The sequence below is a fragment of the Grus americana genome, chromosome 1, assembly GCF_028858705.1.
Source record: "Grus americana isolate bGruAme1 chromosome 1, bGruAme1.mat, whole genome shotgun sequence".
NCBI classification, from domain to species: domain Eukaryota; kingdom Metazoa; phylum Chordata; class Aves; order Gruiformes; family Gruidae; genus Grus; species Grus americana.
In genome coordinates this window covers 132,438,391-132,455,687 of record NC_072852.1, presented here as the reverse complement: position 1 = coordinate 132,455,687, position 17,297 = coordinate 132,438,391, and the positions used below count along the sequence as shown (strand labels likewise).

The 17,297-nt window shown below is 37.9% G+C and overlaps 1 protein-coding gene across 7 annotated transcripts in view; it reads left to right on the top strand.

The window, feature by feature from the left end:
• CNKSR2 (connector enhancer of kinase suppressor of Ras 2) overlaps nucleotides 1-17,297 on the top strand; it is a 232,555-nt gene that overhangs the window by 116,521 nt on the left and 98,737 nt on the right. For 3 of the 7 annotated variants that reach the window (XM_054820983.1, XM_054820920.1, XM_054820975.1), the window contains exon 9: nucleotides 7,527-7,673. The exons of the other annotated variants lie outside the window; for them this stretch is intronic. In XM_054820983.1, the coding sequence (XP_054676958.1) occupies nucleotides 7,527-7,673 (147 nt within the window). The remainder of the gene's footprint in view (nucleotides 1-7,526; nucleotides 7,674-17,297) is intronic. 7 annotated transcript variants of the gene reach the window in all.

Genomic DNA, 17,297 nt, shown 5'->3' with positions numbered 1-17,297 from the left:
CCTACTCAGCCTTACAGTATCTTTAGCGCTCACCTGTGGTCACTCAGGGATGCTAACATGTCTGTTCTCAGGCAGTGGAGGTCTGTCCCTCGCCAGCAGCCCCGATGAATTGGAGGTAGGCACTTGGGGTCTCCATACGTTCCCTGGAAGCTCCTGAAAATGAGCCCAAATGAGGACTTTGGTGGCAGCACCTTTATTGATAATAGTTTAATGTCTGTGCCCTTGCTGAAGAACAAGTAGGGTCCACTCATCACAACATGGCTTTCAAAGCTCGTTCCCTGCAGTATGTGTGTAGTTTGTATTGCATTTGTGTTACAGAAAAAAGTGGTCACAGGGAATTGGGATCAGGATCTTCATTTCCCTGCTCACAACGCAGAGACCTGGTGGTTTCTTGTCTGTGACTGGGCTTTGTATTGGTGTATTCCTGTCAGCACAGTGCTTTGACTTCAGGGAAGGCCTTTAACCTGAAATTAATGTACATCTTGATGCTCGAGACACCCCTCTAGGGTTTTGAAGACTGAGTTTAGTCCCTCTGAGGCTAAATAATGATGAGATACACATTCTGCAAGTGGATGGATGGATGAAAACCCTCCAAATTGCCAGTACCTGTCTCTTCTGGTTATCTGTACTCCTGGTTGAAGAGAGAGATGCCTTACAGTCATCGCGCTGCAGGCGCCAGTCACTGTGGGCAAGAGCAGGTACCCAAGTGAGGGAGGATGCTTCAAATTTCAGAGGTACACCAAAACTGAGTGAACTGAAATCAACCCCATTTTTTAAACCCACACCCTGAAATAGGGAAACGAGACCCTTTTTCCTCAAAAACTGTACCTAGTCACTGACCTTACATCTGTAAAATAGGATATAATCAAACCTTTAAAGTTGGAATCTTTGCTGTTCCGAACAAATATACTCATTTATTTGTTCTAGGATGTTGCTAGCAATGACTTAAAAGCAAAACAGTGAGGTAGCTCTGAACTGAAGGTTGATTTTATCAGTGAAAAGTGAAAGGTAAGCACTTATTAAACTGTGTCCAAGCTTCAATACAGAACTGATTCTGTGCCTGGATAATTCAAGTTTCAGTTCCCCCATGGGTAAAACAGATGCTTGTCTCCATTACCATGGTGCTCTGCAGTCATGTTACTAACATTTGTGAAGTTTTTTGGTTTGTTTGTTGGGGTTTTTTTTTTAATTCTGGTGGAACTGATCTGTGCAAATACCTAAAAAGAGCAAGGTAATAAAGTCAGTCAGAAGTTATGCTCTGGATCGGATGCATTTTCTGACAGGGAAATGTGATTAGAGCAGCTTAAGGAGAGGCAATAACTGCTGTATTCAGCTCTCGATTTGGGTCCTAACTTAGTTTATTCTTGGGAAAGTCTCTTAATTGTGAGCTTTAGTTTATGTAGCCAAAAATAAATATAAAAATTACCTATTTCATAGTGATAGTAAGCAAAAGTTTTGATGAAACATCAGGTTTTGCTCAAGTAGAAGATGTGATTTTCTTCAATATACTTTACATACAAACTGTGGTAGTGTGACTTAGGACTATGGTATAGTGCAGCATGATCAGTGACATTCTAAGGATGCACAGAACTGACTTCTTTAACATTGGATTAAAATTGCATTTATTTAATTGATATAGCCAAGATATTCCTCTTTAATTAAAATTGCAGTGCATGCAATCACAATATTATTAACCTCTCCTCTTTGGGAGAAAACTGTTATGTAAGCGTGGACATTCATTATTGTGCTAACCTAAGAAGCTGGATAAATCCCTGAAAGGCATCTGCTACTCTCCTGACACTGCTTCTCCTACCACATACAGATACAGCTTTCATCTCTGTGGTAGTCCATGTTGTAAACATCCTTCTGTGGTTTCCTCACCCAATAATGTTTTCTGGAGGTGGAAGACCTATGGCCTTCCATTAATTTTTAGCCTTTTCATTCTTCAGCAGCTGGGGGAAGGGAAGGAGATACTTGCTACTAACATATTTGTTTCATAGGGCTGGCAGCTGACCATCCTCATTTCTGGCCAGTGTTCATGGAAATCAATCTGTTAATTTAACAGCATGATGCCAGTTAGTTTCTTGTCAGATTCTGACTTGCTTAACAACCTGCTAGGTTTGATAGACAGTGATTTGAAGTGCAGCATTGTGGTTTTTTTTTTCCTTATGCACTAATTTTTATTTATAAAATGCAAGGTGGGTGATAGATATGGAAGTTCTTAAAAAAATCCACCCATTTCTTAAGGTGAATACACTTTCCTCCTAGAAATTCTATTTTTTTAGCTGAAAAATATGTAAAAGTTTGAAGATTGAAATGGTTGATCAGTCAAAGAGCTCTGGCTGCATGCCACTTATAACAGGCAACATTGAAAGAATAAGAATTTTTATTATTTCCCCATTCCAGTAACTTTTTAAAATTAAACACTAGAGTTGATTTTGCATATTTTCTTAGCTAGAAAATAGCACATGGCTTTGCAGATTATATTTAGCAGGAAGATATTACTTTTCCTTCAAAAGTGTAGATATTACTACTTTTCCCTTTTACAAATCTCTAAGTCAGGAAAGAATTACTGTAACTGGGGAGAAAAGAAAAACAGTTTTCATGGAAGCAGAAAGCTCTCATTAACTTTCATGGGACTCTGGTGACCCTTTGAACAGGAACATGCCTGTAAAAATATGGACTCTGTTCTATTTATCATTTGACTATAATTCCACCCTCTAGATGATGTAGTTTCAGTGTGTATTAGATTTGCACATTGCTTTTAAATGATGCAGCTGTTCCATGGTTTCTTTGGGATATATGTGCTGGATTTTTCAGACTGTAGGTTATTTAGCACTGCATCTTGTAGCATCCTAAAAATACTTGGTTTAGGTCCATCCAATTGTATTTGAGGTGCCTGCATGTTAATATTTTACAGAGCTCCTCTGTGGCTCATAACATACAGCAGTACTGACAGAAATCATGAATGAGCACAGGAGTTTGGGAATACTGCCATGGGTGTGGCTGTGTAAAAAAAAACAAGATTCAATGAATGGTCATGCTTACTTTCAGAAAAAGAGAAGATTACTACCACTTTTCCAAGCTTGTCATAAAGGGAGCAATAGATTCATCTGGGGAAAAAAGGTCATTACTTTAACAGCAACTTTTTAATAGTTTAAAATGTTAAAGTTCTTGGCAATTTAGAATAGGAATTCAAAATAAAAGTTCCATCTCAGGCCGTTGTAATATTGTCATGTAGATGTGCTTGTGCAAGCCAAAGAAACATTGGGGTCTTTTAATACATGTTTTATCTTGCTTGGGGACATTGTCTTGTCCCAGGTGGTGGCCAGGAGAGCAGACCTCTAACAGCACCCCCTGCTAAAGCTTTCTGCTGTTTGGGGTCATGGGTGCGGGGATATTCCAGTGGTGGAGAAGCCAGTGGGAGTTGAGGAGAGAGGCTGGGGAGATGAGGAGGGTGTATCACAGCTGGATGGCTCTCACATGCCCGTCTTGCCCTGCTGAAGCGACCTGGCTGGCCCCAAGTGTCTCTGGAACACACTGGTGAGGCTTCCCAGCCTGGCCACAACCTCTGGGTATGTAAGTGGGGGGAGGAGATGAGAAATTTGGAGCTGGCCTGACGCTGATGTTGCAGGCACCCAGCCATCTGCTTCTCCTGGCGCAGAGTGTTGCCCTCCCCTTTGGGAGGGTGATGTCCCTTCTCGTGCCACCTCCCAGCAGCGCTGTTCATCTGGCCTTGGGGTGTCGGTCCTTGGGTGGTGTGGACCTGGGCTACCATGGCTACCCCTCCTTTACCTTGGCAGTAGAGTCCTCCAGCAAAGGTGCTGTAATCTCCTTGGCAGAAACAGCTCAGCATGACCCCTCAGGGCACCCCTGTGGTGCTCCCTCGCTCTCCTCTCCCTCTTCCCCTAGTTGCCCTGTCTTTGCATGCCATGCTCACCTTCCCTTGCTGCTCCTTGAGCCCATCGTCCTCCTTCCTCACCAAAAATCCCCTGTGGCCTGTTCTACTCCAAGCCCCAACTTTCCACAAGGTGCCCTGTGCTCCCTCAGGTGCTCGGGCCTGTACCCATGAAGTGGGCGCGCTTCCCTCCCCCAGGGCTCCCAGTGTTACCCGGGGACCAGCTGCGTTGTGCCTGTGCAGGGTGCCCGACCCAGGGGCTGCCCTCGGCTGCCCTCGGCTGTCCTCGGCCCTCCCTACGCTTGGCCAGGAGCCGCACTGGCAGCCGGGAGTGATTCAGGCGCTGCGCAGCAAAGCCCAACACTGGGCTTAGGCTGCCACTAGAGACCTCTCCTGACTACAGCTTGTTGATGGCACTTGGTTTAACAATGTAAATTTATTTTAAAGCAACAACAGTTTCTTGCTTGGTCCTTAAAAATGGGTACCTGGTCAGTATAGGGCACTGATTTAAAAATTAATTGCTGGGATTGTTTTAATGTAAATAAAGTTGTCTGCTAATATAGTCCTTTTACTTGTCTATTAAATTTTCAAACCTGTCATGAAACTTTCTTTTTACTGTCCATTTTTGCACTATATGGGCAGTATAAAGGATATGGTAGGGACTTTGAAAGCTCTGCCAAAAAACTTGGTGATTAGAAGCTGAGAATTGATAACTGTGGTGGTTATGAGAAAGGAGAAGATTCTGAGGGGAGATTAGAGAGAATAAATTCAAATCACACTAAAAAGAAAGTGTAGATTACATGTCACTATAGTGGATTTCTGGAAAACAGTTTTCAGCTCCAGATATTTTCACTGCCTTTTCTTCTTTCCAACCTAACCTCCTCAAATAAGATTGCTTCTGTTTAGTCTGTGTCAATATGAATTTTGACGGGATCTAAACTATGTGAGAACTGAAAAGCATGCCTCCTACGTGGACATCAATTTCCTTCAATTTATTGTTGACAGTCTCTTATGTGACTTGTTCCTTTTAGGCCAATTTAGTAATTTCTGTTCAAAAGATGAGAAACAACCAAGGACTGTCCGAACCAGACAGAAAACTCCTGTCAGGGAACTAAGTAAAAGCAAAGGATGAACTTCATTTGAAATTTATAGTAAACTCAGAATTTTCCTGCAAAAAAAAAGTTAAATTGTTTATATTAATGAGTTTCTAAATTAAATACATCAGATTTAGTACTTTGAAGTGATTTTTTCTTTAATCTCCCTAACTGTCATAAAGAGACTAGATAATCTCCCATTTATTGCAACATCAGGCATAGTTGAAATGCATGATACAGTTTCTCTCTGCAAAGTATAAAAGTGCATTTAAAATAATTTTAAAATTGATAGCATAACCAAAAAAACCCCAATTTTATTTATATTCCTCTGGCTATTTCAGTGAGAAACAGATGGCTTTAAAGCACTACTTTCGCGTGCAGCATCCTACCAACTTACATGGCAAGAATTTTACATCCCGACTCCATAACTTGGGGCTACATCGTGTTCTCCTCAGGGCTCCCTGTGCTGCTTTATTCAGCAGAAGGATTCCTCTCCAGAAATCTGTCTTCAGTTGTTACATTAGGGAATTAAAGTGTACAGTAGCTTGTGTACAGAGATACCTTACATGAACTGTAGACTTTTAATTCCTTCTTTTGGGTAGCGAATGAAACCTTGCATATGCCCAAGGTGACATTATGGAACTATAGGGAATATTTTTTTTCTAAGCAGAGATGGAAGTCTCTCCGAGTAGGAAAACAGTATTGTACATATCGTAATATTAAGACCCAAAGCTTGGACTTACAGAGACTTGGTTTAGATACTGTTGAAACAAAATGGAGAATTCACCAAGATGTGGGAATTGAGCTGAAGTTGATTATGTTCATGTTTCATTTTATTCAAAGTATAATAGCCATATTCCTAGTACATTGGACTGAAAATAAAGAGTTCCAGCATGCTTGGAAGTCTTCTGTGGAAGCTGGAAAATATTCCATAAAGATGTATGTTGTCACACCCTGTTTCTTTGTTTGCAATAATATTATTGTAGAAGTGCATCCTGGATGTAATGAACTTTGCTGTGGTGAAAACAGGACAGGTAGGTTCACAGTAACTGAGGAAGAGTGGTGAGGTTTGAACCATGTCTGTGATTCACAGCTGTTGGTAAGCATTAGTGTTGGCTTAAGTGACATGCTCATATGGGACTACCAGTTTAAAATAAGTGATATTAAGCAAACAAAGTGGGTTTCGCTCTAATAGGGAATAAGGTAAAAATAAGTAGCAGCAACCTACGTGTGATTACCTTGCTTAAACATAGGTACCAAATATATATTTGTGTCATTGCACCATGATAAGGAAAGTCTGCATTCTCTTTGTTCACATTGCCTATTTGATTTTTTCAAATATATTGACATGATATAAAGTAACCTTCTTACAATGATGTTACCTTATCACTTCCGAGTTTTAGATGTTTTGTTCAATAAGAATATCAGTTCTTAGTTGGATAATTTTCTTATTAATATTATTCTTCTACAAGTTGCGAAAGCAAGAAAATATTTGTAACTATGATCCTTTAAACATCAGGAAAATTTACTTTTTTTTTTAGGGGGAGAGAGAGAGAAAGGTAGAAAAGCTGTCAAGTTTACAGAAATAATCACTTTCTAAGTCTACAGGCCAAGATTTTCAAGGGATGTATGATTCTGTGTATTGCTACTCTAGGTGCCAAACTTGAAAATGCAGGGATTTAATATCTTAAAGCATTTCAAGATAGATACCTAAAATCAGGCATTATTTAGACTGAAAACCATTGTAATGAGTTGTACCATTTTAATATTTCAAGTACTTTTTTCAAAAATGCAAAGTAAATTATTCAGAAAGTTCTATCCTGTGTTTATAAATAAAGACTTGTTGCTTTCCATGTTAGTCAAGTTCTTAATTTTAGAATATTTCAAAATGCTGTAATTCATTTAGGAAAATTTTACTTTGGGCTAATACTCAAGTAATGGCTAGACGACATTTCTGTCATTAATTTACTGTATTTGTTTCTGAAATCATCATGAAAGAAGTACTCTTTAAAAAAAAGGCCTTGTGATTCTGATTTTATTTTTGTAGCGGTGTGAAGAGTAGAAGATTTTCCTGAACTGGTTTGTGCTTGCATAAGCTGCTAGGAATAGAAGCAGTATGACTATATGTGGTTAGTGGACTTTAAATAGTAGCCATGAAGTATGAAATGCTCAGTTTTGAATTGAACTGTTGGGGCAGAAGCCAGGGCTTTTTAACCTTCTAGTCTCTAAAGTCTATGTACCAGAGCTAATTTTGAAAACACTTTGAGATTTAATTGTGCATTTACAGTGGAGTAACAGTAGTTTATTAATTCTAAAACCTGAAATGATGCATATCCATCTTAATGCATTATAATAATTATTTTAGTTGACGTGATTTTTATGCAGTAATTTATTTTCGACATTTCTTTAGTTAATCTCCTATAATATATATATACACTCCTATTATGTTATTTTACTAATCTTATTTAAAAAGGGAACATTACATATTGAATACTGTACCTCAATTTTATTGTAATGATTTTACTGGTTACCAGGTGGGGTGGCAGTTGAAAAATTTGGTGAATGCACTACGAGAGGATCCGAGTGGTGTTATCTTAACTTTGAAAAAGCGACCTCAGAGCATGCTTACCTCAGCACCAGCTTTACTGAAAAATATGAGATGGAAGCCCCTTGCTCTGCAGGTAATGAAGCTTAATCATAAGTCATACACCATCATTTTAACTATAGATTATCTCAATGATGCTTTATTGTGCTTCATCTCAGCAGCATATGGATTTACTCTTGTATACTTTGAAAAATTGTTTCTGAAATTATTTCTCTGCAGTTTGTTCTCATAGGCTCAATTGAAATTAAATCTGTTATTAGAACTTTTCAAAATTAAGAAGTAATCATCCCAGTGTTTTTTTACAATGCAGAAAAATAGCCCCAGATAATAAACGAGCATACTTCCAAAACTGATAAATTTTAGTTTGACTTCTTGTTAAGCTCTCAGTGCAATATAACCTCAAAGAAGGAGAGGAGGAATAGATCTTGAGTTCTCAATTTGATCAATCATGGAGTTATTGGAAGATTTATAAGGTGATTTTATTCAATAAACCACTTGACCATCAAAATTTGCTCATGTAAATAAAGTTGTATTCATGTCCAATTTGTCCTTGAGATTGAACCCTTGCACATAAGGAAGTGTTGCGCAGGATGTCCAGCCGGGCCTTTAATTTTATTAAGCCTGCAATGTGCTGAAAACCATGGAATGGTTTCATTAAAGCTTTCATGTTTCACTCTAGGATAAAATGCCACTGTGATGGATTACTCTAGGAAATAAAAGTTATGTCCTGACTAATGAAAGCGTGTAACCAGCAGATGGAACTGACAAATAATCCCTTTTTTCATTCAGTTCAGATAGAACAATATTTAGAAATTTATTTTCTTTGCATAAAGAATCCATTCTTCAGGACATTTTTATTATCACAATAAAAAGCCTAATTTAAAATTAAGTACATTTGAGAGAGAAAAGACTTCTGCAAAGTTTGGGCAAAAGGAAAATGAGATATGGAAATGCCACTGCCAGTAGCTGTGGGTTTTGCCATTTAAAATAATAAGAGATTCATAAAAAGAACTAATGCCATGAAAAACTTGTTTCAAATATGTGTATATATATATATATATAAATTATTTTATAATGGTTAAATGCACCATTGTCTTTGAAACTTAGAATGTTTTTAAATGATTGAGATGTCTTGGTCTTTCAGATATAAAGTACTGACTAGATATGTGACAAAAAACTTTCAACCAAAAATATCTTACTAGCGTCTGAACATAAAATTGCAAATCTGTATGCATGATATGAGCATATGAATGTCCATACTTGAAGGCTGCACTTTTATCATAGCTTTAGTGAGAATATAAATACAAATGAAAAATGCACATCATTGCTTTAAATGGGGTCAAATGCTTTCAGTCTAAATCCTCTTTGAGTGATTTTGGTATTTCTTTGGGTGAATTGGGTCATTCTCCTAAATGCTTCTTTTTGCTTCACTTTCTAATTTGCCACTAGAATAATTACACTGAAGACCCCATAACACAAGTTTTTGACATAGGCCATTGATGCAGACAATAGCACATAAGCAATTAATTCAAGACGGGCTACAAACCAATTTCCACCATTTAAACTAAGTCCAGTAGGAAAATGAGGATTTCTGTGGTCCTTTTACAGTGAATGCAGTTGTGAACTAAAGTTGTGCACCTGTTTGAAACTCCACACTCACTTCTAGCAGCAAAAATCCAGTCATCTTTTAGTGTGTTTTATTTGGCTCTGATTTACATCTCAGCATCCTTAGTTCAATACAGATACTAGGGAGTTATTCAGTTGCTTTAACTTTAGATATCTGCTATGTATATATCTATGTATCATTCAGGTTTCTCATTTTTACTCCCTTTGGCCAGCAGACGTATGTAACTGGTTCACTCATCTTGGCCTATTTTAGAGTGGTCTGCCTTAGGATGAGCTGAATTGGACCCTGCACATGGCTTTCTCTCCATTTGATGATAAAGGGAGTCTGGACAGCTAGCTTGTATCTGTATTAGATAAGATGAGACTGACCCTAGATAGCGGTTTTCTGTAATCTTACAGGTTTGGAGGGGGGGGTAATGGGAGTATTGGTTTTGGTGTGGTTTGGGCTTTTTTTGCTGACAGCATAGAAAATATGAATATTTTTAAGTCTAATGTGAGTACAAATAGAGATACTGTTAAATATTAGAGATATAATTCTGGTATCACGATGATTTTGTTCTGATTTTCTCAAACATAACACCAGGAAAAGGCCAGAACCTCATCCAACACTTATGTGTGAAGTGTGCATATGTGTGTCGGTTGTAATTTGTGAGTTTAGTGTGAGAAACAACAGTTTTCTTAAGTAGATTGAGTGTCGAAAAAGCTTCAGGGGGAAGTGAAGACGAACTTCAGAAGCTGCATAATGTGGAGATTTCTGTTAATTTATGCGGATCAGAGGTGAACAGATGTTAAAGGTAGCTGATGTTAAAGTTTAAAGCAGTGAAGGCAATCAGAGTGCAGTGTAATTGTATAGCTATTAAAAATATGAAGAAATGATGTTTGTTTAACAGAATGTACCTCAAAACTTTCTGAAAAAAACATCTTCAGAAAAGCTGTATGTTTTGTAATCGCAATTTGCCCTATGGCTGTTGTGAAATTTCTTATGTTCCTGATTCATGTAAGGGTGCTATTCTTTAACAGGAGCTTGGGAGGCAGTGTGAGAGGAGAGAGGGGAAGTGATAACAATTAGGAAAAATACATAAGGAAAAGCAGTACTTCCATCATCTTTGGAAGCAGGGGAAATGATGATAACTTGTTTGCCTATATCAGGATGTCATGAAATAATTGAGAATTTTATAACTGTGCTGTCATCCCAGAGCTAAGTTAATTGAACCATATGTATTATTCAACAGACACAAGCTATAAGGAAATTATGACTCAGTAATAATTCTGTTAAAGTACAAAATATGAGCAAAAGATTCAAAAGACTCTAGAGTAAGATACGGGGACGAAATTCTGATAAAATGGGAATTAGGATCTGCAAACTGGCTGCGGTGGGGGTTTTTTTGGTTCTGCAAATGGAGTGAACATAGGAAAGATGTGGTGTCACATCCTAATCAAATTGCAATGAGTGAGGTGGGAAGGTGGAAGTTTGCCCTGACACAAAAGCAGAGACTGAGTTTTTGGATGCACCCTACCAATGAGTATGTTTAACAGCTGTTGCAACAAGCGTAGAAGGTAAATATTTCAGTGAATTAAATTGAGACACATTTACATTGAGATTTACATTGGAGTGTTTTAATTGAGAACCTTCAAAACTTAATTTCAGCTGAAAGTGAATAATGTTGAGGCATTATTGGTAAGTTGCATTCTGCTTCTGTAGTCAGTAATTGTATGTAAGAACATGAAGTTTGCCATTTGCAGCTACATGAAAAGCTAGACTTAATGGAGAGATACTAAGTATGCCTGTAAGTTGGGAAAGTGCTAGACGAGTCTTCCAGTTCAGGCAGTATGCAGGTACTACCAATGTGTCAAGCAATTTGGTGTTTGAGTGAAAGGGCATCTTGGTAATTAAATTATGCATTCTGATAATGAAATTTTTAAGAGCTTGCTGTCCACTGTTAGTGATCTAGATTAGCCATATGCCAGCCAAATGTTCGTGATCTCTGAGTGTGGAAAACGCTTTTAGACCATTCAGATATTAACCGGTTACTAGTTGGCATAAATTCTTCTTAGAATGTTCATCAGTTTACTTTGAACAGCTCTGCCTTCACATCACAGTCTTGCCATGAATTATGAGTTAAATGCAGTCTACATAATGATTGATTAATTCTTTGGGGTTTTTTTCCTTTCAGCAGAAATGTGGTATATTCATTATATTCACAACTATTCTTATCCTTAGAATAAATATGAAAATTTAGGGGAAAGAAAGTAGAAGAATAATTATGCATCCTGTGTTGCAGTCCTGAAACTGATATCGAATGGCTTAATGTACAGTACAATAATACAATTATCCTATGGCTATACTATGCAACATTAGGTAATGAGTTTGTATTTACAAGTGCATTAATTCCAGCTCAGGTCAATCAGTACAGAAAGAAGAACATCCTTTTTTTCCCTTATGTCCTGATTAAAGGAAGTGCTGGTTATTTGTTTTTGTTTTGTTTTCAGTCACTTGATGATTGTCTGTTTTAATATCCATCAGTATCCAACTTCTTGCAGATAATCAAAGTTCTCCCTTGACGTATTCTGGGATCATGTCAGAATTTGTGAAGTGAAGGGATTTTTCAGCCTGTGTTTTATGTTATTGCCTTTATAACATTTGAATTAGGCAGCTGGGGCCTTGGGGAATTTTGTGGTTGCCCTTGCAAGTGAAGGTATTTATTAATATGGTGTTGTACCATAAATATTAAGATGTTATGTCTGCAAGACAAATCTCACTGAATTTGCCTTTCAGTTACTTTTTCTGATACTCTGATCCATTCTGTGAAAGCCTAGAATGATATTTCAGATTGCAATGTTTGTATTTCTGACTGCTACTGAATGTGGTGAACAAACCAAATAATTTAACCTTTAATTTATTTTTCGTACTTGACACAGAGGTAACTTAATTATCTTTGAACTCGCCAAATTTTTGTCTGGTTTGAAAACTAACTTAAATAAACATCCTCTACTCTGAATCGTCTGTTTTATTTCTCCTTTCCACTTTGTGTTATTTTGGGGAGGTGTCAAAGGGAGGCTCCCCGAAGTGCTGTTTGAACAAGGGTGGTGGAAGGTTCGATAAAGAAGATTCTCGGAGCATATGAAATCTTATGTAAGTCACTGTCATCGTGCTAGGAAAAAGCTAGCTGCAAAGTCCTCCTTTGCCTTCTGGAAAATGCTTTGTTCATTAGTCAAAAGAAACTGGACTTTGACTACAGTGTGGAAGACTCTTCATCCAGTTTCTTTATAATACAGAAAAGGAGTGGTAGAGCAACGTGTTGCCATGCTTCGGCTAATTTGGACTACACCCTGCCGGTATCAGTGGAAAGGCTCTTCTTGCTGATGTCAGTGAGGTTAGGGGCAGGTCCAGCTGCCAGCCACGTCTTGTGTGTTGACTTGGGAACAAACCTTCTGACCCCTTTTAAACACTCTGTCATACTCTTCACTAAGCTTGTTTAAATGTCACCTTTTGTATATTTAAAATAGTTCACTGTACTGTTTTGTATGTGATTAAATTGTACCGTTATAAAATCACCAACAGCTCAGTATCTGTAGTTTTTTTAACACACTTTATTTTGGATCAGATATGCATCATCTCTCCACTATGATATGCATTATATTTCTACTATGATGTATTCAGATTTTCAGCTTCCTAAGATGCAACAGCAACAATAACAATAGAGTCCTTGGTTTGAGAGAAAATGCTACTTTTATTATTTTTATTTAGTATTTTTCCTTACTTGATTATATTGCCTCCTTCATTCATCTAGAGACAATGCTATATTCTGTTTTCATTATTTATGATTAGAATTAATGACTTTACACTTTTTAATGATTAAATTTGAATACGATACTAACTTGTTTGCTCTGCAGTTGCTTAGTTGTCTTTGGGACACTGGGAACTGGGCATTCTTTGCAGCAGTGTTAAAATGGATTCTGACTGAGTTTTCCTGCAGAGTATGTATTAGTTATAGTATTTCCTTACTTCATGTCATGGTTGGTCTTATAAAAAGTTTATTTTATTGGAAACATTCTGTTCATTAAATTGTCGTAACCTTGATCCAATATGAAAAATCTATTAGCAATAAAATCTGTTTACTGATGCAAATACTGTATAAATATATTACTACATAAAATTTTGTATTGTTTTTTCTTATATTTTTAAAAACTGTATGTCTTTTTCTGGAGCAATGTTTCTCAAACTATGTATTGCAGCTTCCAAGGGAGTTAATGAAAGATTCAAAGAGTTTTTAAAAACATGAAAAAGAATTTTAGATAGTATATATTAAATATTAATTACATTCATTGTTTAGAGAGAAAAAGCAAAAATAATATGCCGACTTAGTGGGAGCACCCTCTCAGTTCCTTCAGGACTGGGGACCGAAAAGGCAGCGATAGGTCCTGGTAGCAAGAGGGAGGTAGGGGATGGCAGGGCAGAGCTAACTGGGGACCCCCTCTTCTGGAGGAGAGGGGAGTTCAGTGTCTATGTGCTGTCAGTCAGTACTTACAGGGACTTCTTATTTCCCTGTGTTAGAGAAACTGAGCTGCTGTAAGTAAAGACGGATGGTTATCTCTTCCCTGGCCAATTGACAAGAAAGAGTAATGATCCTGAAGGAGGATGGTGCATCCAAAATATTTGAGAAATAGTACTCCAAAATGTATTGAAATACGGATTTTGTGTCTGTCATTACAGGTTAATGATGCAGGGGTTTTTGTGGGACATTTTTGAGGCTTTTCCAGTTTTAATATGTAACTTCTAAACTTTCCCTGTCAGGCTATTCCCATGGGTCAGGTATTTAATTCTTTGGACCTGAAAACTTTTTAGTTTTATTGCTGTTTCAGCAATCCCACTTGCCCTGACCAGCCTACCAAAAGGGACTGCAGCAGGAAAAAGCTCTAATCCTTGGAAGAGAATTAACTCAGTGATAACACTGATCTCCAAGGCATCCTATTCAGAAATACGTGGAGTTCCATGTGTTTTTCTGTTCAGTGTGCCTGCATATAGCCCGCTGAATGGCTGCCATTGAACTGGAGAGCTGCATGAGCTGCTTTACTTGCAGGTACACAGGTTGACTTGACCTGAGCAGTTGAGGTCTCTCTAAATTGCAATGCAAAATGCCATGTAGATGCACCATACCAGCAGGCCATATTCTGAAGGCTCTTTTTTCAACCCGGAGGGCCTGAAGATTTTTAATTCTTTATAATATGAAAGCTGAACTACAGCACAAGGTGGTAGTTGCAGCAATGCTCTCAGTGTGTTGAGCTACTAGCAAGAGAGATCATTTGAATGCTTTTACCATGTAGCAGTTCTTACTGAGCTACTGATTTACTGGTGAAGTGGTGATGAATATATATATTTTTTTAAAGTGGTGACCTATTTTTAAATTTGGATTTCTCCTTTTTTTCTAGTTAGACAGCTTTTCTATTTTTGTGGAAATAAGCTGGAGAGTTTGCTGGCAATATGACCCAAATATGGAAAAGATATGAGACATCCTAGTATGTTTTGAGACAATCCTACAGGATTGTGCTTCCACTTGTAAGAGATTGTATTACAGTTTCTATCCCCTTGGGAGCTCTGGGTGCCCTGGGAAGGTGTACCTACCTTGCCATCCTGTAAGATACCACAATCATTCAGACTCTCACCATTTACACTGTAATTTCACCTCTGAAAGTGTCTGACATGGGAACAGTTTGAGGGAAACCTTTTACCTTTGGGTAGTTGGATAACTTGTGTTTTTCTGTGCTACACTGAATACCATTTCTTTCTGTTACATTCACTGTTTTAACCACCTTGCCGAGCCAAAAGATGAACCAAAATATGCATTTGTCAAAGATGTACAAAGATGATTTCCAGCATCTTCCAGCAAACTCTTCTGGAGGACGAACCGACCTGTATATCTGGGCTATGTATTAGCAGGGACTGGTGAAGTGTGAAGTTACCCAATAGAATCCTCAGACTTCAGCAAAATCATTTTTTCATAAATTAAGCCCATATAATTAGTATTTAAACAGTTAAGCCCAGGTATTCCAGGCTGTAACACAAGGGAAATTCTTTACCTGTGTCCTTTAGCCCTCCAGCAGCCGGTCAGGACCATCAGAGGCTCATCAACCCATTGTAAGTCCAGATCATTGTTGTGCTCAAGCATGATTTTCCTTATGTGACATAAACCATAAACTATTGATTGCACCAGTCTAGTCTTTAGGGCCCCCTTTCCTCTTACCTGCCTATTCATGCAGGTAAAGTAAAGGGCTGTCTTCTTCCTCAAAGTGGAGAAGAGCAAATCCATCTACCCAGCTTGTCATCCTCTCAGTGCTCCTGCCAGTATGAGCCATGAACAACAGCAGCCTGGGCTAAACAAGTGCAAGCAAGGTTAAGGTCACAAAATTATTTTGGTTTCCAATGCAAATAAATTCTACAAGCTACTCAGCACACCACAAAGTATACTTGTCATAGAAGTGCAAGGTATCAGAAAGGAAATCACCAGTTTTGCAGTAGTAAGTGGTTCAAAAACATCGATGGCTACAGTGTCACAGATGAAAGTTTAAAGGATAAGATTATTTTTTATCTGAAAGAGGTGTTGGGGGGGGGGGGGTGTTTAGTTGTTTTGTTTTTTACCCAGTTTTGCCACCAACTTTATTCTTATTTTTGCAGACTTCTGTCTTCTTGTTTGTAGTGGTTGTAAAGTCCTTTACCTGTCTGGTTTTGTGTGTGTGTCTTTCTCCCTCTCTTCCTGTAAATACTGGCAGTCTTTCACTGGCCTGGCTACAGAATACTCATGGTAACTTTAATGAGCAAGGAAAGAATTTAGCAGAATCACTGTGTACAGGAGGTGGTTTTCTAACATTCAAAATGAGAAAACTTGTGTCAGTTTATAGCTCTTACTCTAAAGGTGGACTTGCAAAGTTTTAACAAGAAAATTTCAAGCATATGTTCTATTATATTTGAGATAAATAACATCAAACACAGCTCTGTTCCTAAAATAAGGCCGTAACTGGCTAAAGGATGAGATTTCCTAGGGGGCTTGCATTATTCTTAAAGTAACGCAATGGTGGGGGCTTTGCTTGATAAGCATAAAGTCGAATGGCTCATCTCTACCTTATGAAAGGCCAACATTTTGAACAAGTTCCTGCTGTTGGACTCTTGGGGTTTTCTGCAGTATAGGCGTAATGCTGCAGTGTTGAGATTAATATCTGGAAAATGAGAACTGATTATTCTGCACAGGAGTGCCCCGTTGATCTGTCATAAAGTATTCTTAATAGTGCTGGCAGAGGGATCGTTCAGTCAGTATTTAGAGCGTCTCTGCCATCAATACAATGTGAAATGTTTGTGTCCTCCAGTAGTTATTTAGGCCAGAAATTATAGATATGATGAACTCTCTTTAATCCCAACTCTTCTTTCTTCAAGGAGTTCGCTTGCAAAAAGATGGAGTGGAAAGAACTCTTTCAAAGCAAAACTCAGCATTTGTTTAATATTAGATTAATTTTAGGATATGTGCCGATACTGTTATACTTGCTGTTTTGCCATTTTTCTTTTTCTTCTGCTGGAGTTTAGCTGTCACACAAGCCAAGCAACATAAGGCTTTTGTTATTTGGCAGACATGTTATTAAGTAGACTAAAGCAATCAGTTTTTTTCTCATTTCATTTTTCTGCATCTGTATAGAGACTGTTAGAAAATCTTGCTATAATTTCCAGCCCTACAGTGATTTAATAAAGTCTTCAAATGGTTGGTCGTTATTTAGCTAGCCAAGATAATTAAGTTGAGGAAGAAAAAGGGGTGCCTAATTCATGAGAGAGGGAGATGTGATTAAGAGAAGGGATCCTATTTGGACTGAAATGATAGCTAGAATGCATTAATATTCTGCAAGGCGTGCACAATTTATTTACCTGTGAGTAAATGTTACTTTGTGAGGAGTGTGCCCAGGGGACTGAAGAATAATAATAATCTCTAGTTTATTCTGTCTCATAGCGTGTGTGCTCTGAGGACACAGTACCTGATTTTACAGCATCTGTAGACATAAACTGAAGCTTTTACAGTTAATTCTTAAGCTGTAG